At 52.3% G+C, this 22,947-nt stretch overlaps 1 protein-coding gene across 2 annotated transcripts; it reads left to right on the top strand.

Annotated features, from left to right (window-relative positions):
* Nucleotides 1-1,541: 1,541 nt before the first annotated feature.
* BUB3 (BUB3 mitotic checkpoint protein) lies at nt 1,542-11,940 on the top strand. 2 transcript variants are annotated; one of them, XM_055119466.1, is made up of 8 exons: nt 1,542-1,648; nt 2,016-2,210; nt 2,328-2,397; nt 4,046-4,197; nt 6,476-6,634; nt 8,626-8,803; nt 9,202-9,418; nt 11,573-11,940. In XM_055119466.1, the coding sequence occupies exons 2-8, from the start codon at nt 2,016-2,018 to the stop codon at nt 11,580-11,582; spliced, it is 981 nt and encodes a 326-aa protein (XP_054975441.1). In that variant the 5' UTR covers nt 1,542-1,648; the 3' UTR covers nt 11,583-11,940. The 2 variants fall into 2 exon arrangements, with proteins under 2 accessions (XP_054975441.1, XP_054975440.1); XM_055119465.1 differs by having other exon boundaries at nt 10,362-11,940.
* The last annotated feature ends 11,007 nt before the right edge of the window (nt 11,941-22,947 follow it).

The raw sequence follows: 22,947 nt of genomic DNA, 5'->3' as shown, positions 1-22,947 counted from the left end.
AGCGGGTAATTCATGCTCAGAATCTCCAAACACGAATGGAACTAAATAAGCAACTGGGAGAGAGAGAGAGAGAGAAAACCAAATGAAATTACTTGCAGCTAATTTTTTTAAGCCATTAAAATATAGGCAGAGCACTGCAGTTTTACAAATTCTGAACTTAGCCCTGCTGTTGTTGAGAGAGAAGAGACAGAGAACCAAGGACCATATTTGGTGGGGAGGGAAGAATCAGTCTTTGGGCATTACTGCATTAACTGGCATGCAGAAGGGGGTATGTTTGTTGTGCCAACCATTTTTAAAGGAAGAGCATACCACCCTCCCTCCCAGTGAAAGTGAATACATAAAGAGCAACAACACTTTCCCTATTGCTGTACCTTAAAGGTTAAAAACTTTCACCCCAACAATTTCCTTCCACTTCATAAAAAAATTACATAATAAGATTCTGCCCCCCTCCAAAAGACAGTGGAAAGAGATTACAGCATAGATTAAATTGAAAAATTTCAAGAGTAATTGAATCAGCGAGCCAGTTACAAATTATTGCTTTTCTTGTATGGAGATAATTTCGTCTGTTTCTGAAGTATTCTAGAAAGAGACAATGGGATGAACTGAGTCTGCAACTCCAGGGAGTTGTTGGTGCCTGGTGGCATGGACAGGGAGAAGTGTGTAGTTGTCGTTTTCAGGACTCTCCTAAAAAGTAGATCCAAAGGAAGATTTCCAGTATTCACACGTTGCAAAGTAATGATTTGTCCTCCACCCTGGGCAGAGGTCCTACTGAGTGAGGACTGGGTTGCTAAATGCATCTCCCTGGAGACTTCCCAGGTGCCTGGCGCACAGGACTATAGCTCAATAAATGTTGGCAGAAAGATGAAACCGAGAGCTAATAAGGATGCGTGTCCATGCACTCAGCAGGTCTTCACAAACTGGGACATGTAAGGCTTTGCTTTACAGATAGAAACTCCAGGAAAAAAATCAGAGGGGGGAAATCACAGTAAAATAATGCAATTAATTACAGCACATATTTCCACCTCACTCTCAGTTTTGAAAATCCTGATGGGAGTTTTCATTCCTTTTCAGTGAAAAGGAGAATAATGTAGAATAAAATAAAAGGAGAATAACATAGAAGTTCTGAACCAGATGGAATTCTTGCTGCGGAGGAATGAACTGAGAGGAGGCGGACGCCAGGGTGGGACTAAAAAAACGTCTTTTTCCCGCCTCCTAGCCAGTGGACGGGCCGCGCGCTGGGCCGAGCGAAACTACGACTCCCAGCGTGCGGCACACGGACGGCAGAGGGCGGGAGCGCAGCCTGGGCGCGATGCACCCTGGGAGTCGTAGTTCCCAGGGGCGCGGCCCGCACGCGCGGTTCTGGGCCTCCTCCGGGAACAAGAGACCACGTGAGGTGGAAAAAAAAATAAAAGGTCGCGGTTTACCTTTGCTCCGGAACTGAATGCCTGGATGGCCCGCCGCTGGCCTGCGAGCGGACCAATCGGCGGGCCAGAGCGAGACGTTGGCGTTTGAAATCAGCCAATGGCAGGCGGACGCTGGGGCTTCCGCTCCGCCTCCTTCGCTTAGCCCGCGAGTGCTCGGAGGGAAGAGTCGGCGGGCGGCGGCGAGCGGCGAGGGGCGACCGGGCGGCTCCCGAGGAGAGGCCGAGGTAGCGGGCGCGGCGACGCGGCCCCGCGGCGGGTCCCCCGGGGCGTCCTCCGGGCACCCGTGTCCGCTCCTGTGCCGCCTTCGCGGCGCCTCGTGGGGTGGGGGGCGGCAGGCGCGGGGCGGGGGCGGGGCGGGGCGCGCTCGGCGGGCCGGGCCGGGCCGGGCCGGGCGGGGCGCGCGGGGCGGGGGCGCGCGAGCCTGGCGGGCCGGGCCGGGCCGGGCCGGGCCGCTCGGGGGCTCCCGGGGCGGCGGCGGCGGCGGGGCGGGGGGCGGCCGGGGGGCCCGTCGGTGCCGGCGGCGGCGGCGGCGGCGCGAGCGAGTGCGCAGGCGCGGCCCGCGGCGGGCCCTGAGCGCGCGTCCGCCCGCAGATGACGGGCTCCAACGAGTTCAAGCTGAACCAGCCGCCCGAGGACGGCATCTCCTCGGTGAAGTTCAGCCCCAACACGTCGCAGTTCCTGCTGGTGTCGTCGTGGGACACGTCGGTGCGCCTGTACGACGTCCCGGCCAACTCGCTGCGGCTCAAGTACCAGCACACGGGCGCCGTGCTCGACTGCGCCTTCTACGTACGTGCACGTGCGGGGCCGGCCCGGGCGGGGGGCGGGGGCCCGGGCACGCGGGGGGCGGGGTGCTGGCCAGAGCCCCTCCGTGTTGCATGCATGCCTTGGCATCCTGCCTTCCAGGACCCCACGCACGCATGGAGCGGCGGCCTGGATCATCAGCTGAAGATGCACGATTTGAACACGGACCAAGGTAACCTGGCCACGGTTCTTGCACGTTTTTTTTTTTTTTCCATCCACTGGCTTGTGTTGCAGGAGTTACCTGCATGGGTGTAGGAAGCATAGTTCCCCCCCATTTACAGTTCTAAGTTTTATAGCTATGTAGTTACCATGTAGTTTTGCTTTGATGCACAGTGGCATGGGTTTGGGGCCGTGTTGAAAGGGCCCGGGAACGCTATGGGGTGTGTGTGCGGGCGCGCTGCACGGTTAGGGGAAGTGACCCTGGCCCCTTGGACCTTTTGCCTGGGAGCTTGTCAGGACTTTTGAGAAGAGTGATGCTTCCGAGTTCACTCTTTTAGGAAGTAGAAGGAAGGAAGATGAACATTCAAAAACCTGCCGTAAAATAGCAAGTCCCGCCCAGACAGCATATGAGTACTGCTTATTGGACTTAGCGATTATCACAGTGTGCTTCGTGTCTTAGATAGGAAACGACATGAGTTGTTGCATGGTTACTTTGGAGCAGAGTAGAGATGGGAACTGTGATACTCTGGGCCTGCATGGAGCTTTCTAGGGACATGGATATACGCATGGGTTAGAGGGGACAGTTGGGCAGTGTTAGGACGGGTAGGAATTAGGCACAATATTTTGTTTAAAAACCTCCCCCAAACTCAATACTAGTCAGAAGAGGGATTTGCGTGAAAATTGCTTTGCATAATTTACAACAACAGATGTTTGATTTTTGTTTGTTGGTAACTTACTCTCCATAATAAGTTTGCTTATAGGTCTTATTTCTTAATAAAAAACACTGAGAAGCAAGTGTATTCAGTGCTTGAGATCAGAAAGTAATTACCTGGTTATTCTTGTAGGGTCATTGTTGGCACTTAAGCTAAGTTTCCTGTTTAAGGATGGGGACACGCATTCTCTGTTGTGCTTTTTGTATACAAACAGTTAAGTATTTGTTCCATGAATGAATGAGATAGTGTGCAGGTTTGAAATTAAAAGGAAGGAAATTGTGTGTTGGACACTTGTCCCACATGAAAACCATAAAACTCTTGGGGCTAGAACAATAGCACAGCAGGTAGGGCGTTTGCCTTACAAGTGGCCGACCCGGGTTCAACTCCCAGCATCCCATATGGTCCCCTGAGCACTGCCAGGAGTGATTCCTGAGTGCAGAGCCAGAAATAACCCCTGTGCATCGCCGGGTGTGACCCAAAAAGCAAAGCAAAACGAAACCATAGAACTCTCAGATAATCTTATTTTTTTTTAAGAAACATTGGCTTAATGTGATCAGACACAAGACCAGGGGTCTCCACTCATACCGCAGGTGTTTCCTGGGCACCTTCCACATACACATCAGAAACATGCTGGAGATAAGCAACCAGAATTAAGTGTGTTCTTGACCTTTAAGGACTCTAGACCAGGTAGGAGGATAAGCCTGTGCTCTCAGTTAAGTGATTTAAAGGTCACCCGAAGTGCAGGTCTGCATGACAGGTGCCACGCCAGTGACTCCAGTGGCCCTGGGAGGTGAGCTGAGAGCAGTGGGTTGCTCTGAAGCCTGCAGTTGTGTATGCGGACGCTTCCGTAGAGCTGGTGGACGCAGAGTTGTTCATACTGAATGAGTGTGTCCTCTTCTTAACCCGACTCTGAAGTGGAGTAAAGCAGTTTCCCCCCCTCTCCCCTAGAAAACCTTGTTGGAACTCACGACGCCCCCATCAGATGTGTTGAGTACTGTCCGGAAGTGAACGTGATGGTCACTGGGAGTTGGGATCAGACCGTTAAACTGTGGGATCCCAGAACTCCCTGTAATGCCGGCACCTTCTCTCAACCTGAAAAGGTAGGCTTTAATACTCCCGGGGTGGCGTGATGATTCTGGGTGATTTGACCTGATGTGTGTGGGGAATGTCGTGTGTTAAGAAGGTAGAGTTGACGGGGGCTGCGGCTCAGTGGTGAAGCACGGGCCTTGGGTGTGGGTGAGGCCTGGTGTGACTCCTGCACCACAAGGAAGCATCATAACAGCACACACAAGAGTTTTCCTATAAGCCCAAACTAAAATGTTTTGATGCTAATGAAGATTAACTTTGACAGCTTTATTTCCTGTCGGTGGTTGTACTCAGAAGGTCCTACCCAGAGCAAACCCACCCCCATGCGTTGCTAATGCTTAAACCCCAGAGCTGAGAAGCAACCACTGCCTTCTCGGGACTCGTTTACCGGGGACTGGATTGATGTGCCCAGACCAGAGGGGGCTGGACCCTCGCTCCTCTTCGCATAGCCCCCGGGGTGCTGGTCGTCAGCTGCCAAAGGGAGAAAGGTGTCCTGTGTCCTGTGTCCTGTGGCCATGCTCCTTTGATTGCATATTGACAGGTGTCGTTTGAAAGCTCTCACGAACCAGGCTTCCTAAACCGTGTGAAGACTTGATGTTATTCTAACCTTTTGGTGTGTACAACGAAAGTATAATTGAGCATTCTCACTGTTGATTAGACTTTGATCAGGTGGTGGTTCAGAGAGGGATTGTTGCAGCTCTTTAAAGGAATCCTTCACGTCGGTCTGTTCCCTCAGTGTAAATATGCTATTCAGTTTCTGTTGGCCGTCATTATATACTGTAGTGCATCCGAAGAGCTATTATTTTTGTCACATCACAGTCGAATCTACTCCTGGCAAGACCTTTGTTCAGAATAAAATAATTGCATTGTTTCTAGTTTTGATTTATGGTTGTATGTAGCATGTTAAGGGCAGTGATAAATCGCTGACAGAATATCATTTAATGGACAGCCACACTGAATCAAGCTGCTTATTGGTTCAGCAAGGTTCATTATGTCACTTTTTTTTTAATACGTTCTTTGATAAATGTATATACCTAGTCAGAGGCATGACAGTGGTTTCACTTGATTTACGATCGGTGGGGACAGCACAGGGAGGAGCTTGTGTGTCCCTTGTATAGTAAAGATTTAAGAAAAAATTCCCAATCTGATTGTATTGTGAGAAATCCATCTCTTTCTCAATTCTGTAGTTTCTGTTTGGTGCTTCGTATGTCTAGGTAAATTGCCATTTTTCAAGCAACCTTTTGAATAAACTAAATCTTACATTTTTCCTCTCATTGTGCTTTTATCAAATCAATTCTTTTCTAATCATATTGCAGAGATGGTGGGGTAGTGTATTGTTTTTTGACTGGTGGTTTGTACTTCAGCATGATAGTGGTTGCTAACTCTGGTTTAATTATTGAATCTATAGAATCGTATGTCTTAACATGTGTCTTCAAGAAAACTTTAATGATTCTAGTTTTTAAAATATTACGAGTTGCTTATTAATTGAAAATAATCAGTTACATATATGTATATATACATATATATGTGGTCTAAATTTTAAAAGAACTGTTTAAAAGTAATGAAATGACTTCGCCAGTGTTTTTATGAATTTACTCTCAGATTTCCAAGTAACATGTTTGGGGGGGGAACATTTTAAGTGCTTGTTAGAAATTTTATGATTTAGTACAAATAAAATTTTTTGTGGAAGTTGTTTCAGCCTTACAGAAAAGAGAGAGAGTTTTAAAATTTTCCCTCAAGATAACTTTTGTCTGAGTGTTTCGGTGTGACATCAGGGTCGGGGTATAAGAATTTGCCTTGTCAGATGCCAGACCGATATCCTTGTCTTCTAATTTTAAGTTCATATATCACCCAAAACATCTAAGCGGATAATCACCTTTGTGCAAAGACCTATTGATTGTGACAGCTGGATAAATCAGGATGCTTAGAGTTCAGTGAATTCTTCTAAAAGCAAAATAACTGAAAGTGACTGTTGTGTGAAAGGCCAGAACCCCACTGAAAGTTGTCTTGAGCTGAAGACTTTATTGTCTTTTTAAAATTATTTGTTTAATAATTGCTCTTGGTGATGAAAATAATTATCTAGAGTGTTTTTACTCAATTGAAATCTCTTGTAGAGTGTTTGAGGATGTCTTGGGTTTTGTTACAAATAAAGGTTTGAGTAATTGAGTTAAAATTTGGCGCCTGAGTTTGGGAGCCTGGCCCCCGGGGCTTTATGACTGGTGCCCCTGGTTTTCCCCGAAGGGCCATTTTCAGGTAGGTAGGTGGATGCTAACTTTGGGCCTGTTTTGGAAGGTGTACACCCTCTCCGTGTCGGGGGACCGCCTGATCGTGGGCACCGCAGGCCGCCGCGTGCTGGTGTGGGACTTGCGCAACATGGGCTACGTTCAGCAGCGCCGGGAGTCCAGCCTGAAGTACCAGACCCGCTGCATCCGGGCCTTCCCCAACAAGCAGGTGCTGCGCCCCCGCCCCCGCCCCCTTTGTTCCCTTGCTGCCCATTCCAGCGACTAATTTCGCCACTGCTTTTAGACCTTTGTTTCTTCTGTTTTCCTTTTGAGTGATGATTGGGAGTTCCCTGCTGGTCCATATTTTCAGCAGCCTTCTGTTAAAAGGCGTGGGAAGTGGTAATCCAATTTTAGGGAAGATCTTGATGTTCGGGGCGGCGACTTGCCAGTGGCATATGGTTTTTCTGGTTCCTTGTTGCTTTTACAGGTATAAAGTCATCACAGTTAAGAAACCAGCGAATTTAAATTCAGATGTGAAAATTAAAGATTATGGAGTTTGCTGTTTCTAGTTTTGGCTTCTCCATAACCCCAATACTAACTCAGTTCTCCCAGTTGTTATACGGCCACACCTGACTGCTCGGGCTCCTTCCTGGCGGGGTTCCGGGGACCAGATGTGGTATTGGGGGTGGAACTCAGGTTGCCTGATCACGGCAGACACCTTACCCACCATGCCCTCGGCCCGCTAATAACAGTTTCTCCCCACGGTGATCCCTAAGCTTGGATCTTTCGAGAATGCTGCCGAGGTTGAGTGCAGGGTCCCGCTAAACTGAGGAACGAGGTGGTCATCTGTGATTGTCATTGCTAACCGAGATGATTTCACTGGTGAATTTCTTCTCCCTCTTAAAGTGTCAGGGCAGGGGCCGGAGCTGTAGTACAGTGGGCAGGGCGGTGGCCTTGCACACAGAAAGTGTGAGGGTATTGTGGTGCGGTCAGCCGCTACCAGAATTTTTCAGGAAGAAAATTCATTGCGAATAACAGGTTTATTTAGAAGTTTTATGATTGATTGGCCTTAACTCGGTATAGGGCTAGAAGTATTTATATTTTTCTCCTGACTCTTTACCTTCAAAAGCTAGTCCCTGATTTTTTGGGTAGGAAGTTGTATGTTTCTAATGAAGATAAAGAATTACATTTATGTAAACGTAACAGATTTCAGTGCCTGACTGGAATAAGTTACATGTTTTTAATATTAAGTATTTTTATGTTTATCTACAACTTTTCCTCAGAACATATCTCTGGAGAGCATCCCTCCCTACATATTTAAACAAACATATTTACAGTCCGTGTTTAAAATACTTTTTTCCTCCACAGGTAGCTTTTCGGGAATCCATATCTTAGAATTTAAAATACTTAAAATATAGGTCCAAAGAGATAGTACAGTGGTTAAGACTTGCTGGCACGCATTTGGCTTTCCTGGCAAGCAAGGTTTGATCCCTGGTACCACGTATGTACCCTGAGCACCATCGGGAGTGATCCCTGATTCAGCTTGGAATAAGTTCTGAGCACTGCTTGGGTGTAGCCCCAAACAAAAACAATTAAAATATAGGCCTCCTATTTATCTTAGCTCACCATTAGAGTGTCGTTTCAAGAACAAACGTGGATTTGAAATTATAAATCATTATTATTGCTGAAAAAGTCTAAGTTATCATTGCTGGAAATCTGAATTTGATGTCCTGAGCATAGGGAAGGTAGAAGGCTGCTTTTCAGTTGGTTCCTATTATTGATACCCCAGTTGAAGTAAACAGTTCTTAGAGATGCGGAGGCATAAAAGCAAGGAAAGCATGTTTCTGTGGAACAGCTGGTTCCTTTCAGGACAGAAAATAATAATTGAAGTTTTTTGGGACCACACCTGGTGGTGTCAGGACTTTTTGCTATGCACCCCCATAGTGAGTGAAGATCTGAAACTTACGTTTAGGTTTGACAAAGTAGTGGACACACAATGAAGAGAACTAGTGATAGTCTAATTATTTTCTTACATAACAGATTTTAGCATTCTTAAACTTTCAAAGTGATCATTAACTATATACTACCGTTTAAATACTTTTAAAAAATGTTTCTTTAATTTTTGAAATGATCTCTTTGTGTGGTTGGGTATGGGAGTTAGTGACCTTCTCTTTGGAGACTGGGTTCATCATTTTTGGTCTGCGCTGGTCCCCCTGGCAGGGCTACGTGCTAAGCTCCATTGAGGGCCGAGTGGCAGTTGAGTACCTGGACCCCAGCCCTGAGGTGCAGAAGAAGAAGTATGCCTTCAAGTGTCACCGACTGAAAGAGAACAACATCGAGCAGATCTACCCAGTCAATGCCATTTCCTTCCACAACATCCACAACACATTCGCTACAGGTCAAGTATGGCGTATGCTTGCTAGAGTAGTAAGGCCACGTAATTGGGGATGACTCCAGGGGCTGGAACACATGGTTTAGGTGAGGGGGGCTCAGGTTTGACTGTGTGGTCCTGGAACAACGCTCTGTGTGGCTCAGAACACCCCCCCCCCGAAGAAAAGCACCTTCTACCCCATGACATTTTGCTACTCATTGAATACTAAATTCATGCTAAATTTATATTAAGAGCTTTTTTGAAATTTTTTATTATAAAGTGCGCTTGATGCTTTGGAGGGGAATCTGATGGGCTGATTCCTGGGAGAAATTGTGGCTTTTAGGACCTTAAAGGTGAACCACTAAGGTAATGGTTCTTCCTGTATCTTTTAAGAGCCTTGTTAACGCCTAGGAAATTACCTGCAGGTGGTTCTGATGGATTTGTAAATATCTGGGACCCCTTTAACAAGAAGCGGCTGTGCCAGTTCCACCGGTACCCCACCAGCATCGCCTCCCTGGCCTTCAGCAGTGATGGGACCACGCTCGCCATCGCATCATCATATATGTATGAAATGGACGACACGGAACATCCTGAAGATGGTATCTTCATTCGCCAAGTGACAGATGCCGAAACAAAGCCCAAGTGAGTATGCTTCACCTGTGTTTGAGCCTTTTCTTGCATTCAACCCAGGATTTATTAATTTTTCTAAATTCATGAATAGCATTGTTGATGCCTGCTCGATATTGCAGCCGGCTGTAGGGTTGGAGTTGATTTTATCTTGTTCGCCCAAGCTTTCAATATCCGTAGGTTGATAGACGTCTGATGGATAAAATTGTGCCTAGTTGTTTTGTAGAGAAGAATGTCAAACTCTCATTCTTCTTGAATAGGCACTATTATTTGAACCTCTGGAGTTATTACTAGCTCATTCCTTTAAAATTAAGTTGAAGAATTCAAGAATAATTTATTTTAGCAAATTCTATTTAAGATATGTAAGAATTTGAACTGCCAAAATTCTTTCCTCTCCACGGAGGTTGTTTCTTTAGTATTTACACAAAGCGAATGACCTTCAGGTCTTACTGGAAAGCCAGAGTAATAGGCCCGTGTCTGAAATAGCAAATTTCCTTAGTTTGGAAATTTTCATAGATGTCTTTGGCTCTTGGTCTTAACTGTTGATAGAGAGGAACCATTTACTTTTTCTTTTTTTCTTTGGCATCGGAAGGGCAGAACTCTACTGAGTTCCCTGCATCAGACTTAAGGGAAAACGAATTCTTGGGCACGTATAAAAACCCTGGACTGACCGACCCCAGGTGTGTGAGTCCGTCTGCCCAGTCCGTGAGAAACACGGATGCGGAAGCTGTTCCAGGATTCCTGTGCAGAGAGGAAGGCTGTTTCCCTAGGCTAGCTCGGCTACGCCCCGCGCGGGGAGGGGGCTGCAGGGGGCAGGCGCACTGTTCTAGGCTCCACTGTAGCATGTGGAGCCTGTCGGATAAAGGGCTGTGTTTGCATTTAATCGCTCACTTTGTGTCTCCTGTCCTGGCCGGCCATTTTGATCTCATGCTGTTCTTTTTTTCTTTTGAACTTGTAGGTCACCATGTACTTGACAAGATTTCATTTACTTAAGTGCCATGTTGATGATAATAAAACAATTCGTACTCCCCAATGGTGGATTTATTACTATTAACAAAGAAACCAGGGACAAATACTAATTTTAATATTATAAGAACCTGAAAATAATGGAAAAGAGGTTTTTATTGAATTTTTTTTTTTTAATAAATTCTTTCTTAAATGCATGAGATGGTTTGATGGTTTGCTGCGTTAAAGGTGTTTGGGCAAACAATATTGGAGGGCAGTAACTGCACTTTTGAGACTCAGCTTTGACCTTGATTTTGTTTCCATTGTGGAAATAAATGTTTGTAAATAAATATGGGTAATACAAATCCCCTTGCATTCTCTGTGGACTTGAAATGGTAGAGGAAAAGGCTCTTGAACCATTTGTTTCTCTTGCTGGTTATAGTTGCTAATTCTAAAGATGCTTCAGACTGCCTCATGAGGAGGTTAATCTACAATTAAACAATATTTCCTCTTGGCCGTCCATTATTTTCAGAAGCAGATGGTTCATCATTTCCTGGGCTGTTAAACAAAGCGAGGTTAAGGTTAGACTCTTGGGAATCAGCTAGTTTTCAATCTTATTAGGGTGCAGAAGGAAAACTAATAAGAAAACCTCCTAACATCATTTTGAGACTGTAAACAATTATTTATTAGCAAACAATTGATCCCAGAAGGGCAAATTGTTTGAGTCAGTAATGAGCTGAGAAAAGACAGAGCATATCTGTGTATTTGGAAAAATAATTGTAACGTAATTGCAGTACATTTAGACAGGCATCTATTTGGACCTGTTTCTATCTCTAAATGAATTTTTGGAAACATTAACGAGGTTTACATATTTCTCTGACATTTATGTAGTTCTCTTGCCCATTGTAGTTGCCCAGCCGCTGGTGATTAAGGCTAGAAAGAAAAAAAATTATAATAGTGAGAATGAGATTCATTTCTCCGTAATGCCCTGGAGCAGAGCACGAACTTAGCTTGGCCTGTTCTTGGTAGTCCCAGATAGTAATGACGAGCGTGTGTCTCTGAATAGGCTTGGACCTTGATGAAATTAATTTCGTTCATTTGAAAAATAGGCTTTAAAAAAAAAAATTGTTTCGATGCAGAGAAAGGTTGTGAGTTTTTTAAATACTTCAGTGGAAACAGTGTCAGTCTGAACCCATCTTTTGAAATGTATTTTCTTCATTGCAGGTCCACCTAATCATCTCGTGAAAGTGGTTTCTCTGTGGAAAGCTTTGTTTTGCTTCCTACACATGCGTGTGTCTCCCTGAGGGGTGTGTGTCCGCATTGTGGCCTTGTCGTTGAATGTGTGGATTTCTCTGTTGTTTTTTTTTTTTTTTTTGTCTTCTGAACACTGTGTGTGTGTGTGAGTGCATGTGGGTGTATACACGCATGTGTGTGTGGGCCAAGGCGCCTCTGTCCTCGTGTGGTGTGAGTCTGGGAGTGCCCCCGCCAGCCCAGCTGCTGTTTAGGGGTGACTTGAGTTTTTGCTGTGAGAGTGACCTGTTCTGGCCCTGCCCTGTTACTGCTGTGCTGTCCAATAAATCCGAGATTCCGAATCCTTAACTGTTGGGTGTTTTTAACTGTGCTAGTTACTGCAGTTGACTTCACAGAAGGGCTCTGCAGAGCAGGACCCCCCTGTGCAGGGCCTGGTGGGGTGACATCGTGCCTTCAGGGCTACACTGCCTTGGGCGATGGCGTCTCCTCGAGGCCTGGGTAAAGGGAATTGCTGGACAGCGGCCATTTCCCTGTGCCCGCTGCTGGGCTGGCAGTGCCTCGAGCCCTGCGGCGTCCCAGGCCAGGCCCAGGCAGCCTGGTGCCCAGGCGGAGTGCGGCTGCGGGGAGCTCCGCTCCGCTCTGCACGCTCGCGCTGGGCCACCCTGTGCTTCCTGTCAACACCCCTCGCCAGGTCAAGGTCAAGCGATGTGTTTAAAAGGTCACTTAGTGAAAGGAGAATCCATACCAAGGTGACCAAACAGTGTTGGGTGGGGTTCGTTCTTTCTGTCTTGGGCCACACCTGGCAGTGCTCAGGGATCACTCCTGGTGGTGTTAGGGGGACCGTATGGGGTGCCAAGGGTCAAACCCAGGCTGGCCTTGGGAACTTGAGAGACAGCCCCGCCGTAAGGCGCTGGCTTTGTATGCAGCTGACATGGGTTCAATTGCTGGCACCGTCTGGTCCCCTGAGCCCCACCAGGCGTGATTCCCGAGTGCAGAGCCAGGTGTGGAAACTCCCGGCCCCCCAGAAAACTAACAACAAAAACCCAGGTTGGCCTCTGCTGGCCTCTTGCCCTTGGGTGAGGGGCAGGGTGTCAGGTTTGGGGGTTATGGTTTGGGGGCGTGAGTCTCTCCGTGGCATTGCCTTGAGGGGGTCCTCCAGCCCCGCTCCACACTCGCCTCCTCAGTGCCGCACCCGCGTTGGCTCTGACCCAGACACGTACCTTGGCGTCTCCGTCGTTTCTGTCCTGCAGAATTCTTGTGTTATTTCTTATATTTTAACGTGTGACTCTTCTGTTTATTTTCTTTTGGGGGGAGGGCCCCCAGGCAGTGCTCAGGAGACCGGGCCCCCGCCTGGCAGTTCTTGACCAGCTGGCCAGTGGCTCAGTGTGAGCCGAGAGTGCAGAGCTGCTCGGGGCCTCCAGGCTGTGCCGGGTGCCGCTCCTGGGACCAGGTACCGGCCCGGCCTAATCCCTGGACTGTCCGGCCGTCTGCTGCCCAGGCCCCACTGCCTTCACGGCTCCCCTCTGCCGGCCTGGGAGCAGCCGCCGCCAGTCTTGTTGATCTTTAATTTGGGTTTTGGGCCACACCCAGCGATACTCGAATTTCCTCCTGGCTCCGCACTTGGGAATCACTCCTGGGGGTTTCCTGGGAGCGAATGGGATGGCGGGGATGAGCCTCGATGGGCCAAGCGCAGACCCAGCGCCCTCCCCGCTGTCCGCCCTCCGGGCCCGTCTCTGGGGCGTCGGCCCGTGTGAGAGGAACACATTGGGCCTCCGAGTAGACGGGCGGTGCCGCCTGGCCAAGGCCCTAGGAACTGCGCATCTGTGCGTGTGGCACCACTGTTCCTCTCCCCCCTCTCCCCTACCCTCTCCCTCCTCTCCCCCGGCCTCTCCCTCTCCTGTCTCTGAGCTGGCCAGGGAGGAACCCGCCAACCTGGCTGCACGTGGCTCAGACATCCTGGCGTGCCGTGGGCCGTACTCCCGCGACCCTTCTGTCCCTCAGGTGTGCTGCCAGAGGCCTGAGGTGGCCAGGGAGGAGGGGCGGGGCAGTGCGGGCCCTGGGTGGACGTGTCCTCACGGCCGCCCTCCCGGTGCCAATGCCCTGTGCACCAGCGTCCTGCTGCTAGCAGGTCCTGGTCCCTGCTGTCCAGGACCAGGCACCAGTGTGCCCTCTCCCCCAGCACTGACGGTTGAAGTCGGGGTCTCCTGAGCTGAGCACTTTGGCATGAATCCTTGCAGTGAAAGGATGTTGCCAGGCGGCCAGTGTCCGGTGTCTGCACACGGCAGCCTGTCGGCCTGACTCCTGGCAATACGGAAACAACTGTTCACTTGCGTGCGCCCAGACTCCCCCAGACTCTGACTTCAGGAACCCTCTCTGGCACGGAGCTGTCCCCCTTCCTGGGAAAACACGGGTGCCTCGTCACCACGCAGAGGCGCCCGGCGAGGCTGGGGTCCGTCTGCTCAGTGCGTCCCTTCTCTGATTTGCGCTTCAGTTTTCTTCGGAGTCTTGTGCAAGGTCCTGTTCCTGGTTCCATATTTCTGGCTCCTTCCTCGCTCCAGCTCACGAGTGCCTGTGCTCTTCCTCCCAGCGTGGATGAAGTCTGTCCTGCAGTGGGGGGCGGGGGGCTACTCTCCCCTACTCTCCCTCTCGGCACGGGAGCACTCCTGTCAGGGGCAGTCACTCCCTCTTTCCTCTGTGTTTGAACACTGGCCACTTGGCTAATGCTGCGTAATAAGAGATGGTCTCGTTTTCAAAATAATTTTCAGCACAATTTGGGAATAGAGTTATCCAGTGTTCAGTGCACGGGATGTAGGACTTAAAAAATAAAAACCGAAAAAATTTCAAATCGCTTTTCGTGTCACACGTGGCGATGCTCGGGGCTTGCTCCTCACTCTGCGTTCAGAGATCATTCCCGGTGGAGCTCGGGAACCACCTGGCGGATGAAGGTTCGAACCCAGGTTGGCCACACGCAGGAGAGCACCTTCACCTGAGCTGTCCTGTCGCTCCAGGTCTGACACAGGATTTTTAACTTGGTCGATTCATTAAGAAGCATTTAATAAGTTCAGTGTAGAAAGCTGTAGCTAGCACCGGCCGGGAGATCCCGCTTTGGCTCGTGCCCGTCCCTCAGAGCTTTCTGCGCACGTTTCCCTGTGGTAGCAGTTAACCAGGCCAGCTGAAAGGGCCCGGGTAAACCAGTGGGGGTTTTGTTTGGGGGGTTTGCTTGGGGGGTGTGGCCTGCAGTGGCGTTGGGGGGGCCCTTCGGGCTTACCTTGAAGGAACAGGTTCTGCTGCTCCCGGAGGCCCCGCAGCGTGTGGGCAGGAGACCGGCTGTCGCTGCTCAGAGGCCTGTCCCCGGGAGCTGGGTGACCCGGGCTTCACCGTCGCACCAGGTGTCGCAGGGGCACTTGCCGCAGAGGGCTGGCAGCGGGCTGGCTGCCTTCCACGCCTCGCTCGGTGCCCCTCGCTGTGAGCGGGGCAGCTGGCGTGGCCACATTCCCCGTGGCTCAGGCTCCCGACAGGCCGGGGCCCGGCAAGGGGGCGCAGTGTTCTGAACACGGTCAGGCACGGGAGTCCCCGGCCTCGCGCACGGAGCTCGGGAGGAAAACTCCCTCCCGGCCTGTCTTGGCCCCGTACGATGGTCGGCTGCGGGTCCCGGTGATGAGTGGGGCCAGGGCCTTTGCGCTCCGGTCCCAGCAGGCGGGGCACGGACAGTGGGGCGAGGGCTGTGGTACCAGCCGGGGCCAGAGTGTCCCTCGCTGGCTCTCGACTGACCTTTGGGCCTCACGTCTGCTTCGTGACGGCCAGGTTCCGTGGTTGGTCCTGAATCTAAGCGCTCGGGACCGGTCACGTGGTGCCGTGACAGTACGGGCCCTGGGCATAGCAGGGTGGAGCGCGTGGCCTGTTCCAGAACTCTCCGGCCAGTTCTGCGTCTGGGACCCCCGAGAGGCGGCGCGATGCTTGGGCCTCAGCCTCTGAACTTGGGTTTGAGTCCTGACTCTGCTGGACTTTGTCCCTGGTCACGTTAGTCTCTGATCTAGTTTTCTAGCTATACAACCCCCCAGACCAAAAATTACATCCTTCCTGGAGTTAGAACGAGTACTTTTTATTATTGGGTCACACCCAGCAATTCTCAGGGTTTCCTCCTGGCTCTGCACTCAGGAATTACCCCTGGCGGTGCTCAGGGGACCATATGGGATGCTGGGAATCAATCGAACCCGGGTCGGCCATGTGCAAGGCAAACGCCCTACCTGCTGTGCTCTCGCTCCGGCCCCAGTACATGACATCCTTATGAAGGGCTGGAGAGAGGGTACAGTGTGCGGGTCACTTGCCTTGCCCAGGCCAACCTGGGGTTCGATCCCCAGCACCCTGTCTGGTCCAGGAGGCCAGGAGTCAGGAGTGCTCCCTGAGCACCGCCGAGCATTCCTCCCCGCCCACCCTGAATGGTCACTAAGGTGTCTGACGTCAGTGAAGGAAGCACCTCCAGACTCAGGTGAGGAACATTCGATTTGTTGTTCTCTTACTGGCGGGCTGTTACTCGGGGAGCCACCGCAGCCGGGGCCAAGGCGTGGACTCCTGCGTGCAACACAGTCCTTTCAAGCATCCCTGACCCACTTTCCTTGAGTAATTATTTATACATTAATGTGCTCAGATTCTTAGTATTTTTTTTTTTTAAAGCAGTGCCAGGAATCACAGTTTCAGACATGCAGATTCGGGGCCCAGTGTTAGTAGAGCAGGGAGGGTATTTGCCTCGCATGAGGCCGACCTGGGTTCGGTCCCCAGCATCCCCTCAGCTCACCCACACCCTGCCGGGAGTGGTTCCGAAGTGCAGACCAGGAGTAGCCCCTGAGCGTTGCTGGGGGTGGGCCCAGAACCAAAACAAAGCAGAAAGCGGGCCACAGAGCAAATAGGCAGAGTAGGTGCCTTAGTACCTGACCGCATCTCAGGCCCCCGTGGGTGTCTCGTCCCTCAGTTTACCAGTCGGCTGAAGCTTTGGAGGCAGGATCCGGGTCAGGAGTGCCACTCTGCGGGTGAGTGCTGGGAGTCGCTGTCACATCAGACCTGCCACGTTTCCTCGGTGACTCTGGCCTGAAATGAAACCTGTAAAACCTCATTCATTCCTGCTTACCCCATTCCCATTTTCCGTTCTGTGGTGTCCGTTTATGCATTCACGCCCGTGTGGTTTTCATATTGAGGTTTTTATTTTTTTTGCTTTTTGGGTCACACCCAGCAATGCATGGGGGTTACTCCTGGCTCTGCACTCAGGAATCACCCCTGGTGGTGCTCAGGGGACCATATGGGAGCTGGGAATTGAACCTGGGTCGGCCGCATGCAAGGCAAACGCCCTACCCGCTGTGTTATCACTCCAGCCCCCATATTTAGGTTTTTAAAAAAACTGTAGAGCGGGGAGAAGGTGGCTAGAGGGCGGGAGAGAGTGGGGAGAGGGCGATAGCTCATCAGGCGCAGGCTGGCTGTGCCTGTGAAAGGCTCCGGGCCTTAGCAGGACACGGCCCCCAGCTCTGGGGGGGTCCCCGAACCAAAACCTCTCCCCCCCAAAAAACCCAAATAAAACCCCCTGTAAGTTACTCCCTGCGAGGAGCCGGCCCTCCCAGCAGCCCCAGGGTGTACGCGGGGTGTGTGCCCGGCACCCCAGCCTTGCTCTGGCACCAGCCGCTCCCCCCCAGGGGCAGACGCTCCTGTGACTTGCTGGGGTCCTTGGAGGGCGGAAGCCGCTCACCCTACAGGCCCTCTCCAGCTGGGAAACAGGCGAACCTCTCGGTAGGACTCCCGGACCCGGCAGCCGACCGTGGGCCCCTGCCCTGCTGCCCTCGGCTTCCCGCGGTGGCCTTGGCGTAGCCCGCCTCTTACTCGGGGATGAGCTCTTCCAAGCAGCTTCCTTTACAAGGGACACCCGGCGCACGCTGTCTTGGACCAGCAGTGGGAGTCTGCGGATACGCCTGTACCGGCCCGGCCTGCCATCATTGGAAGGCCCTGACCTGAGTCCACTGTTGCACTGGCGTCCCGTTGTTCATCGATTTGCTCAAACGGGCACCAGTAACGTCTCCGTCGTGAGACTTGGTACTGTGTTTGGCATATCGAATACGCCACGGGGAGCTTGCCAGACTCGCCGTGCGGGCGGGATACTCTCGGTAGCTTGCCGGGCTCTCCGAGAGGGATGGAGGAATCGAACCCGGGTCGGCCGCGTGCAAGGCAAACGCCCTACCTGCTCTAGCCCCAAGAAATGTTATTCCTTGGCGTCTGCTGAGCAGAGAGAGCCCGTGATGCTCTGGTGTTTCTCGGTCCCGAGGGCGCCCGCTGTGGAGCGTCAGGCAGGGTCTGTGGTCGGCCGAGCTCTGAGCACTGCCAGGAGGAGCGTCAGGGATGCTGCGTTGGGGCACGTGACGGAGAAACGTCTTTTGGCTGAAAGAATGAAGTGGGGCTCGCCCACCCCTCTGAGCTGGGGATGGGGAGCAGCCTGAGGAAGTACGCTGAGAACGACCTTCTGCAGATGCCCTGGGAAACACCAGCGTGAACTAGAAATAGGGCTCTCGAGGCAAAGCTTCATTTTGGCCACTATCGAAATCTGGAGCCTGGCGAGCTCCCCGTGGCGTATCCGATATGCCAGAAACAGTAACAACGAGTCTCACGATGGAGGCATTACTGGTGCCCACTCGAGTAAATGGATGAGCAACGGGATGACAGTGGCAGTGATTGAAATCTCAGGAGAAGTTTCTTTAAAAACAAAACAAAACAACAATCTCATAGACCTGAGGTAAATAGCATTTAGAGTAAAGGGTGACTTTGCTTGTTTTTCGGGGGTCACATTCGGCTGTGGGAGGCCTTTGGGGCTCCTGGTCTCTGGGCACGGCTGCTTCCGGGGGCCCTGGTGGCCGGGCACACGTTCCCAAACCCTGTCACTTTGAATATTGAACAGAATTAAAAAAAAAATTATCACAATTGTTTTTCTAACTTAACTCACCGTGAACTACAGTTATTCATGATTGTGTTTCAGGAACACAGAGGTCAGCACCGGCACGGGGGTGGGGGGCCCCTCCCCCCCTCCTCCCTCCCTCATTCCCCACCCTCACGCCCCGCCTGCGTCTCCACACTGGCTTACAGTCCTGTCACCAGCAGCCAAGCCCCGCCACTTTGGTTTTGAGGTGGGGTTTTGGGTCTCACCCGGCGATGCTCAGGGGTTACTCCTGGCTCTGCACTCAGGAATGACTCCTGGTGGTGCTTCGGGGACCCTATGGGATGCTGGGGATCGAACCTGGGTTGGCCGTGTGCAAAGCAAATGCCCTCCCCACTGTGCTATCGCTCCAGCCCCCAGAGTGTTTTTTTAAACGCCCCAGTGGGTCCTTGTGAGGGGCCCTCTGAGGACCTTGGGTTCCCTTTCGCCCTATTTCAGTTGTGGCTTTAATCAGGTCCTCAGCCGTTTGAATTATTTAGCGTCTGTTTGAGGTTACATTTTTTACTCCTAATTACAACGCAGAGATGCGTACCGTGAGCGATGTATCCTGTCATTCTGATGGACATGTCCAGCCTCCCCGAAGAGGCGCCCAGTGTCCAGCAGGGGTGTGGCACGGGGCTGGCTCGGCCGCTTCGGGCCCACACGTGAGGAGGTAAGTTGAGACAGGGCAGGAGCGTGTCACGGAGGGCCGAGACCATGGGGACATGGAGTGGACGTCGGGGCGCCAGCGAGCCCTGGGGGTCCAGGCTGTCTTCTGGGCCTCTCCTTCCCCCTCCCTTCCCCCTCCCTCCCTCCCTCCCTCCGTCCCTCCCCTCTCTCCCCCTCCCTCCCTCCCTCCCTCCCTCCTTCCCTCCCTCTCTCCCCCTCCCTCCCTCCCTCCCTCCCTCCCACCTCTCTCCTTTCTCTCCCTCTCCCTCCCCCCTTCTCCCCTCTCTCCCCCTCTCTCCCCCTCTCTCCCCCTCCCTCCCCCTGTGTCCCTCCCCCTCTCTCCCTCCTTCCCTCCCGCCCTCCCTCTCTCCCTCCGTAGCCCCTCTCTCTCTACCCCCCACCCCCTCCCTCTGGTTTGTTTTGGGCCGCCCCCCACAGTGCTCAGGCTTCCTCCTGGCTCCGCACTCAGGTCTCGCTCCTGCGGGCTCGGAGATCCTCGGAATCCGCGTGGGCTGCGGTGAGGGCAGCTTTCCCGCTGTGCCCTGGCCCCTGCGCCTTTGTCCACTCTGTTCCGGCCCGAGGAGCCAGGGCCTAAGTCGGCTACACGTGTGTATCCTCTCTCACCACGCATCTTTCTCGTGGGGTGGGGGGGCTGCTGGGGCCGTGTGCAGAGCTGCAGACGGGGCTGGTCTGGCCGTGGAAGCGGCAGGTGCCTCCCCCCTGTGCAGCTCTTTGGTCTGTGAGGTTTGTATCGGGGGTGGGTGGGTGCCACCTGGCAGTGCTCAGGGCTTCCCCCGGCTCTGCACTCGGGGGTCGCTCCCGGCTCTGCACTCGGGGTCCCTCCTGGCTCTGCACTCGGGGGTCCGTCCCGGCTCTGCACTCGGGGGTCCCTCCCGGCTCTGCACTCGGGGGTCCCTCACGGCTCTGCACTCGGGGTCCCCCCTGGAGGGGCTCGGGGGCTGTGGTGCGGGGATGGGCCGGGGGCGGCTGAGCTTACGGCAAGGGCCTTCCCTGCTGTCCTGCCTCTGGCCCCAAGCTTGAATTCTGACAGGGACGCTGACACCGGGGAAATCCCTGACGCCTCAGGCACAGGTGGGACCCCCAGGCCCTTGTAGGTAGGTCTGTGTCCTGACGGCCCCACCCCGGGGCTGCTTGGTGGGCAGCTCCCTAGCCAGAAGCCACTGCACCCCCCCCCCCCCGTGCCGGATGCCGTTTAGGGGGACACAGGAGCCGGGCTTTGCTCTCCCACCCCGCACCGAGGGCAGCTCTCCGGGGACGGGCGCCGGGTTCCCACGGGAGGGCCACAGCGCTCAGGGACGCCCAGTGGGCAGCCTCCGGCTCCGGCTGCCGAGATGGGGGTGGGCACGTGTGGGTGACAACGGCCAGACCCGCCCGTGCTGGGGACGGGCCTGGCCTGAGTCAGGGACAGCTCCCCGGTGGGGCCCGGGGGCCCTCGGGGAGCGCTGCCGGCTCCTCTGGGCTCTCCTGGCCCTGGCTAAGGAGCCGCCAGGTCCGCGTGCCCCAAAGGCAGCTCAGGTGAGGCTGCTTGGACCCAGACACGTTTCCTCTTCCGGCTCCGGGGCCGGGGGGCCGTGCGGGGAGGTGTGTGTCATGGGGGGACTTGTACTGGCAAGTCTGAAGAGCGGGTGGGACTCAGGTCAGACCTGGAGGCTTTTGCGTGACTCGAATAACGATCGCGTGAAGCCCCTTTAAGTACCTTCTTGTCTTGTTTCCTGCCGCCCCGGTGGTGCTCAGGGGCCAGGCCTGCTGGGTCCATGTAGGCTTGCTGCCTGCCCACGGCCTCCCCAGCACCTCACCATTCCATTATTGCTACCGTTACCTTTTGAGAAGTGGGACATCTAGCTGTGCCCAGCATGTACTCCGGGATCACTCCTGGCGGTACTCAGGGGAACATTTGGGATCGAACCCGGGTCTGCGTGTGCAAGGCAAGTGCCCTCCCTGCTCTGCTGTCCGGCCACTCGTCAGTTATTTGTTTTTTTTTATTTTGCATTTTGGGTCACACCCAGCGATGCTTAGGGGTTACTCCTGGCTCTGCACTCAGGAATGACTCCTGGCGGTGCTCAGGATGCCGGGGATCAAACCCGGGTCAGCCGCGTGCAGGGCAAACGCCCTCCCCGCTGTGCTGTCGCTCCAGGCCCCCCTCGGCATTTTTTATTTTTATTTTTTTATTTATTTTAAAAAAATATTACAGTTTTATTATATTCTTGAGTTGTGTAGGTCAAACATTCACAAATAGCATATCAAAAATGGTCTGATTCTGCTTTCGACATTTTTTAAAAGAGCATCCGCCCCTGTGACTGCCTTTATGTCCCCAAATCTGAAAACTTCCTGTGTGACTCCTGACCAGCCCCCGGGGGCAGCGCAGCCCCGAGCCCGCAGTTGCGGGGTCCCCCTCCCCGGCGAGGCGGAGGGGCGCATGAGTCACCCCGAGGCCCGGCGTCTTCTCCTCAGTCCCTTTCAACAGTTGTTTATGGCAGTTCCAGCCTCTTTCTGCCTCTCGGAGCCTCTTTATTTTTAAAGCAAGGCAGACAAGGCCTAAAATTATTCCATTAAAGAGGGGCAATTTTTGTAATGGGACTTAGAGTGCTTTGCAGAAGCGCAGGCAAGTTTCTTCAATATCCTGAGCATTATTCGCTCATTTAGTTAAATGATGTTTCTAATTCCCTGGTAATTACGTGTAATGAGGCACTTTTTCTCTTCTTGATGAGACTTTAGCCTAATATGAGATGGCGTATTTTTTTCTTTTTTCTTTTTTTCCATGGGGATAATTACCCCTTCCCAGGAAAAGCAGGGTTTGTTGTGCAGAATATAGCAAATTATTGTACTTCCTGCCATCTTGACTGCCAGTAAATTATAAAATTAAGTTTCAGCGGCGCATTAGCACCATTTTAGAAAAAACCCCAAGATTCTATTCTTTTTCTGCTTTCTCTCCTTCTTTCTTCCTTCTCTTCCTTCCTTCCTTCCTTCCTTTCTTTCTTTCTTTCTTTCTTTCTTTCTTTCTTTCTTTCTTTCTTTCTTTCTTTCTTTCTTTCTTTCTTTCTTTCTTTTTCTCTTTCTTTCTTTCTCTCTCTTTATTCCTTCCTATTAATTCATGTACTGCCGTTCCTCAGGGACTATAGAGGCTATTATTCATAGAATGGATTTTTTTTCCTGCCAATTCCTAGTATTAGATGGATTGAAGCAGCAACATAGGTTTAATTTTTTCTGGCCGAGCGCCAGCGTGGAATGTTCTTGTCAGCGTCTTTGTGTTGGGTAATTATCAGCACAAAGTTAAGTAATATGCTCCCTCTTCCCTCTGCTCTCCCTCACTCTTGCTTTGGATGTCAAAATTACCTTTTTTGTGTGCAGTCCTTCAATTAGATGCAAAGCAGCGAGATTTGAATCCCGTGGAGGTGGCGATACCGGCTGGTAAAAGGCACCAAATTCCCAGTTAACAGCCGCCGACCACGCTTCCTGCGGCGAGAAAGCACATTGGGGCGAGAGAAAATGTGAGGCGAGCCTGATTAATTGGGGACCGAGGCCCCGAGGGTGCGTCCCGGGGCCCCGGGCTCACCCTCCCTCCAGAACTGCCCGGTGAGCGGGGCCGGGCCTGCACGTCTGTGTCTGCGGCTGGTTCTTTGGGCCTGGCCTCTGGAGAGGACGGAGGAACCGGGAAGCACCCAGCGGAATGAAGGCCGCAAGCAGAGACCCTCCGACTGGACTCGGCTCTCGA

The sequence above is a fragment of the Sorex araneus genome, chromosome 11 (assembly GCF_027595985.1).
Source record: "Sorex araneus isolate mSorAra2 chromosome 11, mSorAra2.pri, whole genome shotgun sequence".
Taxonomy (NCBI): Eukaryota; Metazoa; Chordata; class Mammalia; order Eulipotyphla; family Soricidae; genus Sorex; species Sorex araneus.
This window is presented reverse-complemented; position numbering and strand designations above follow the sequence as displayed.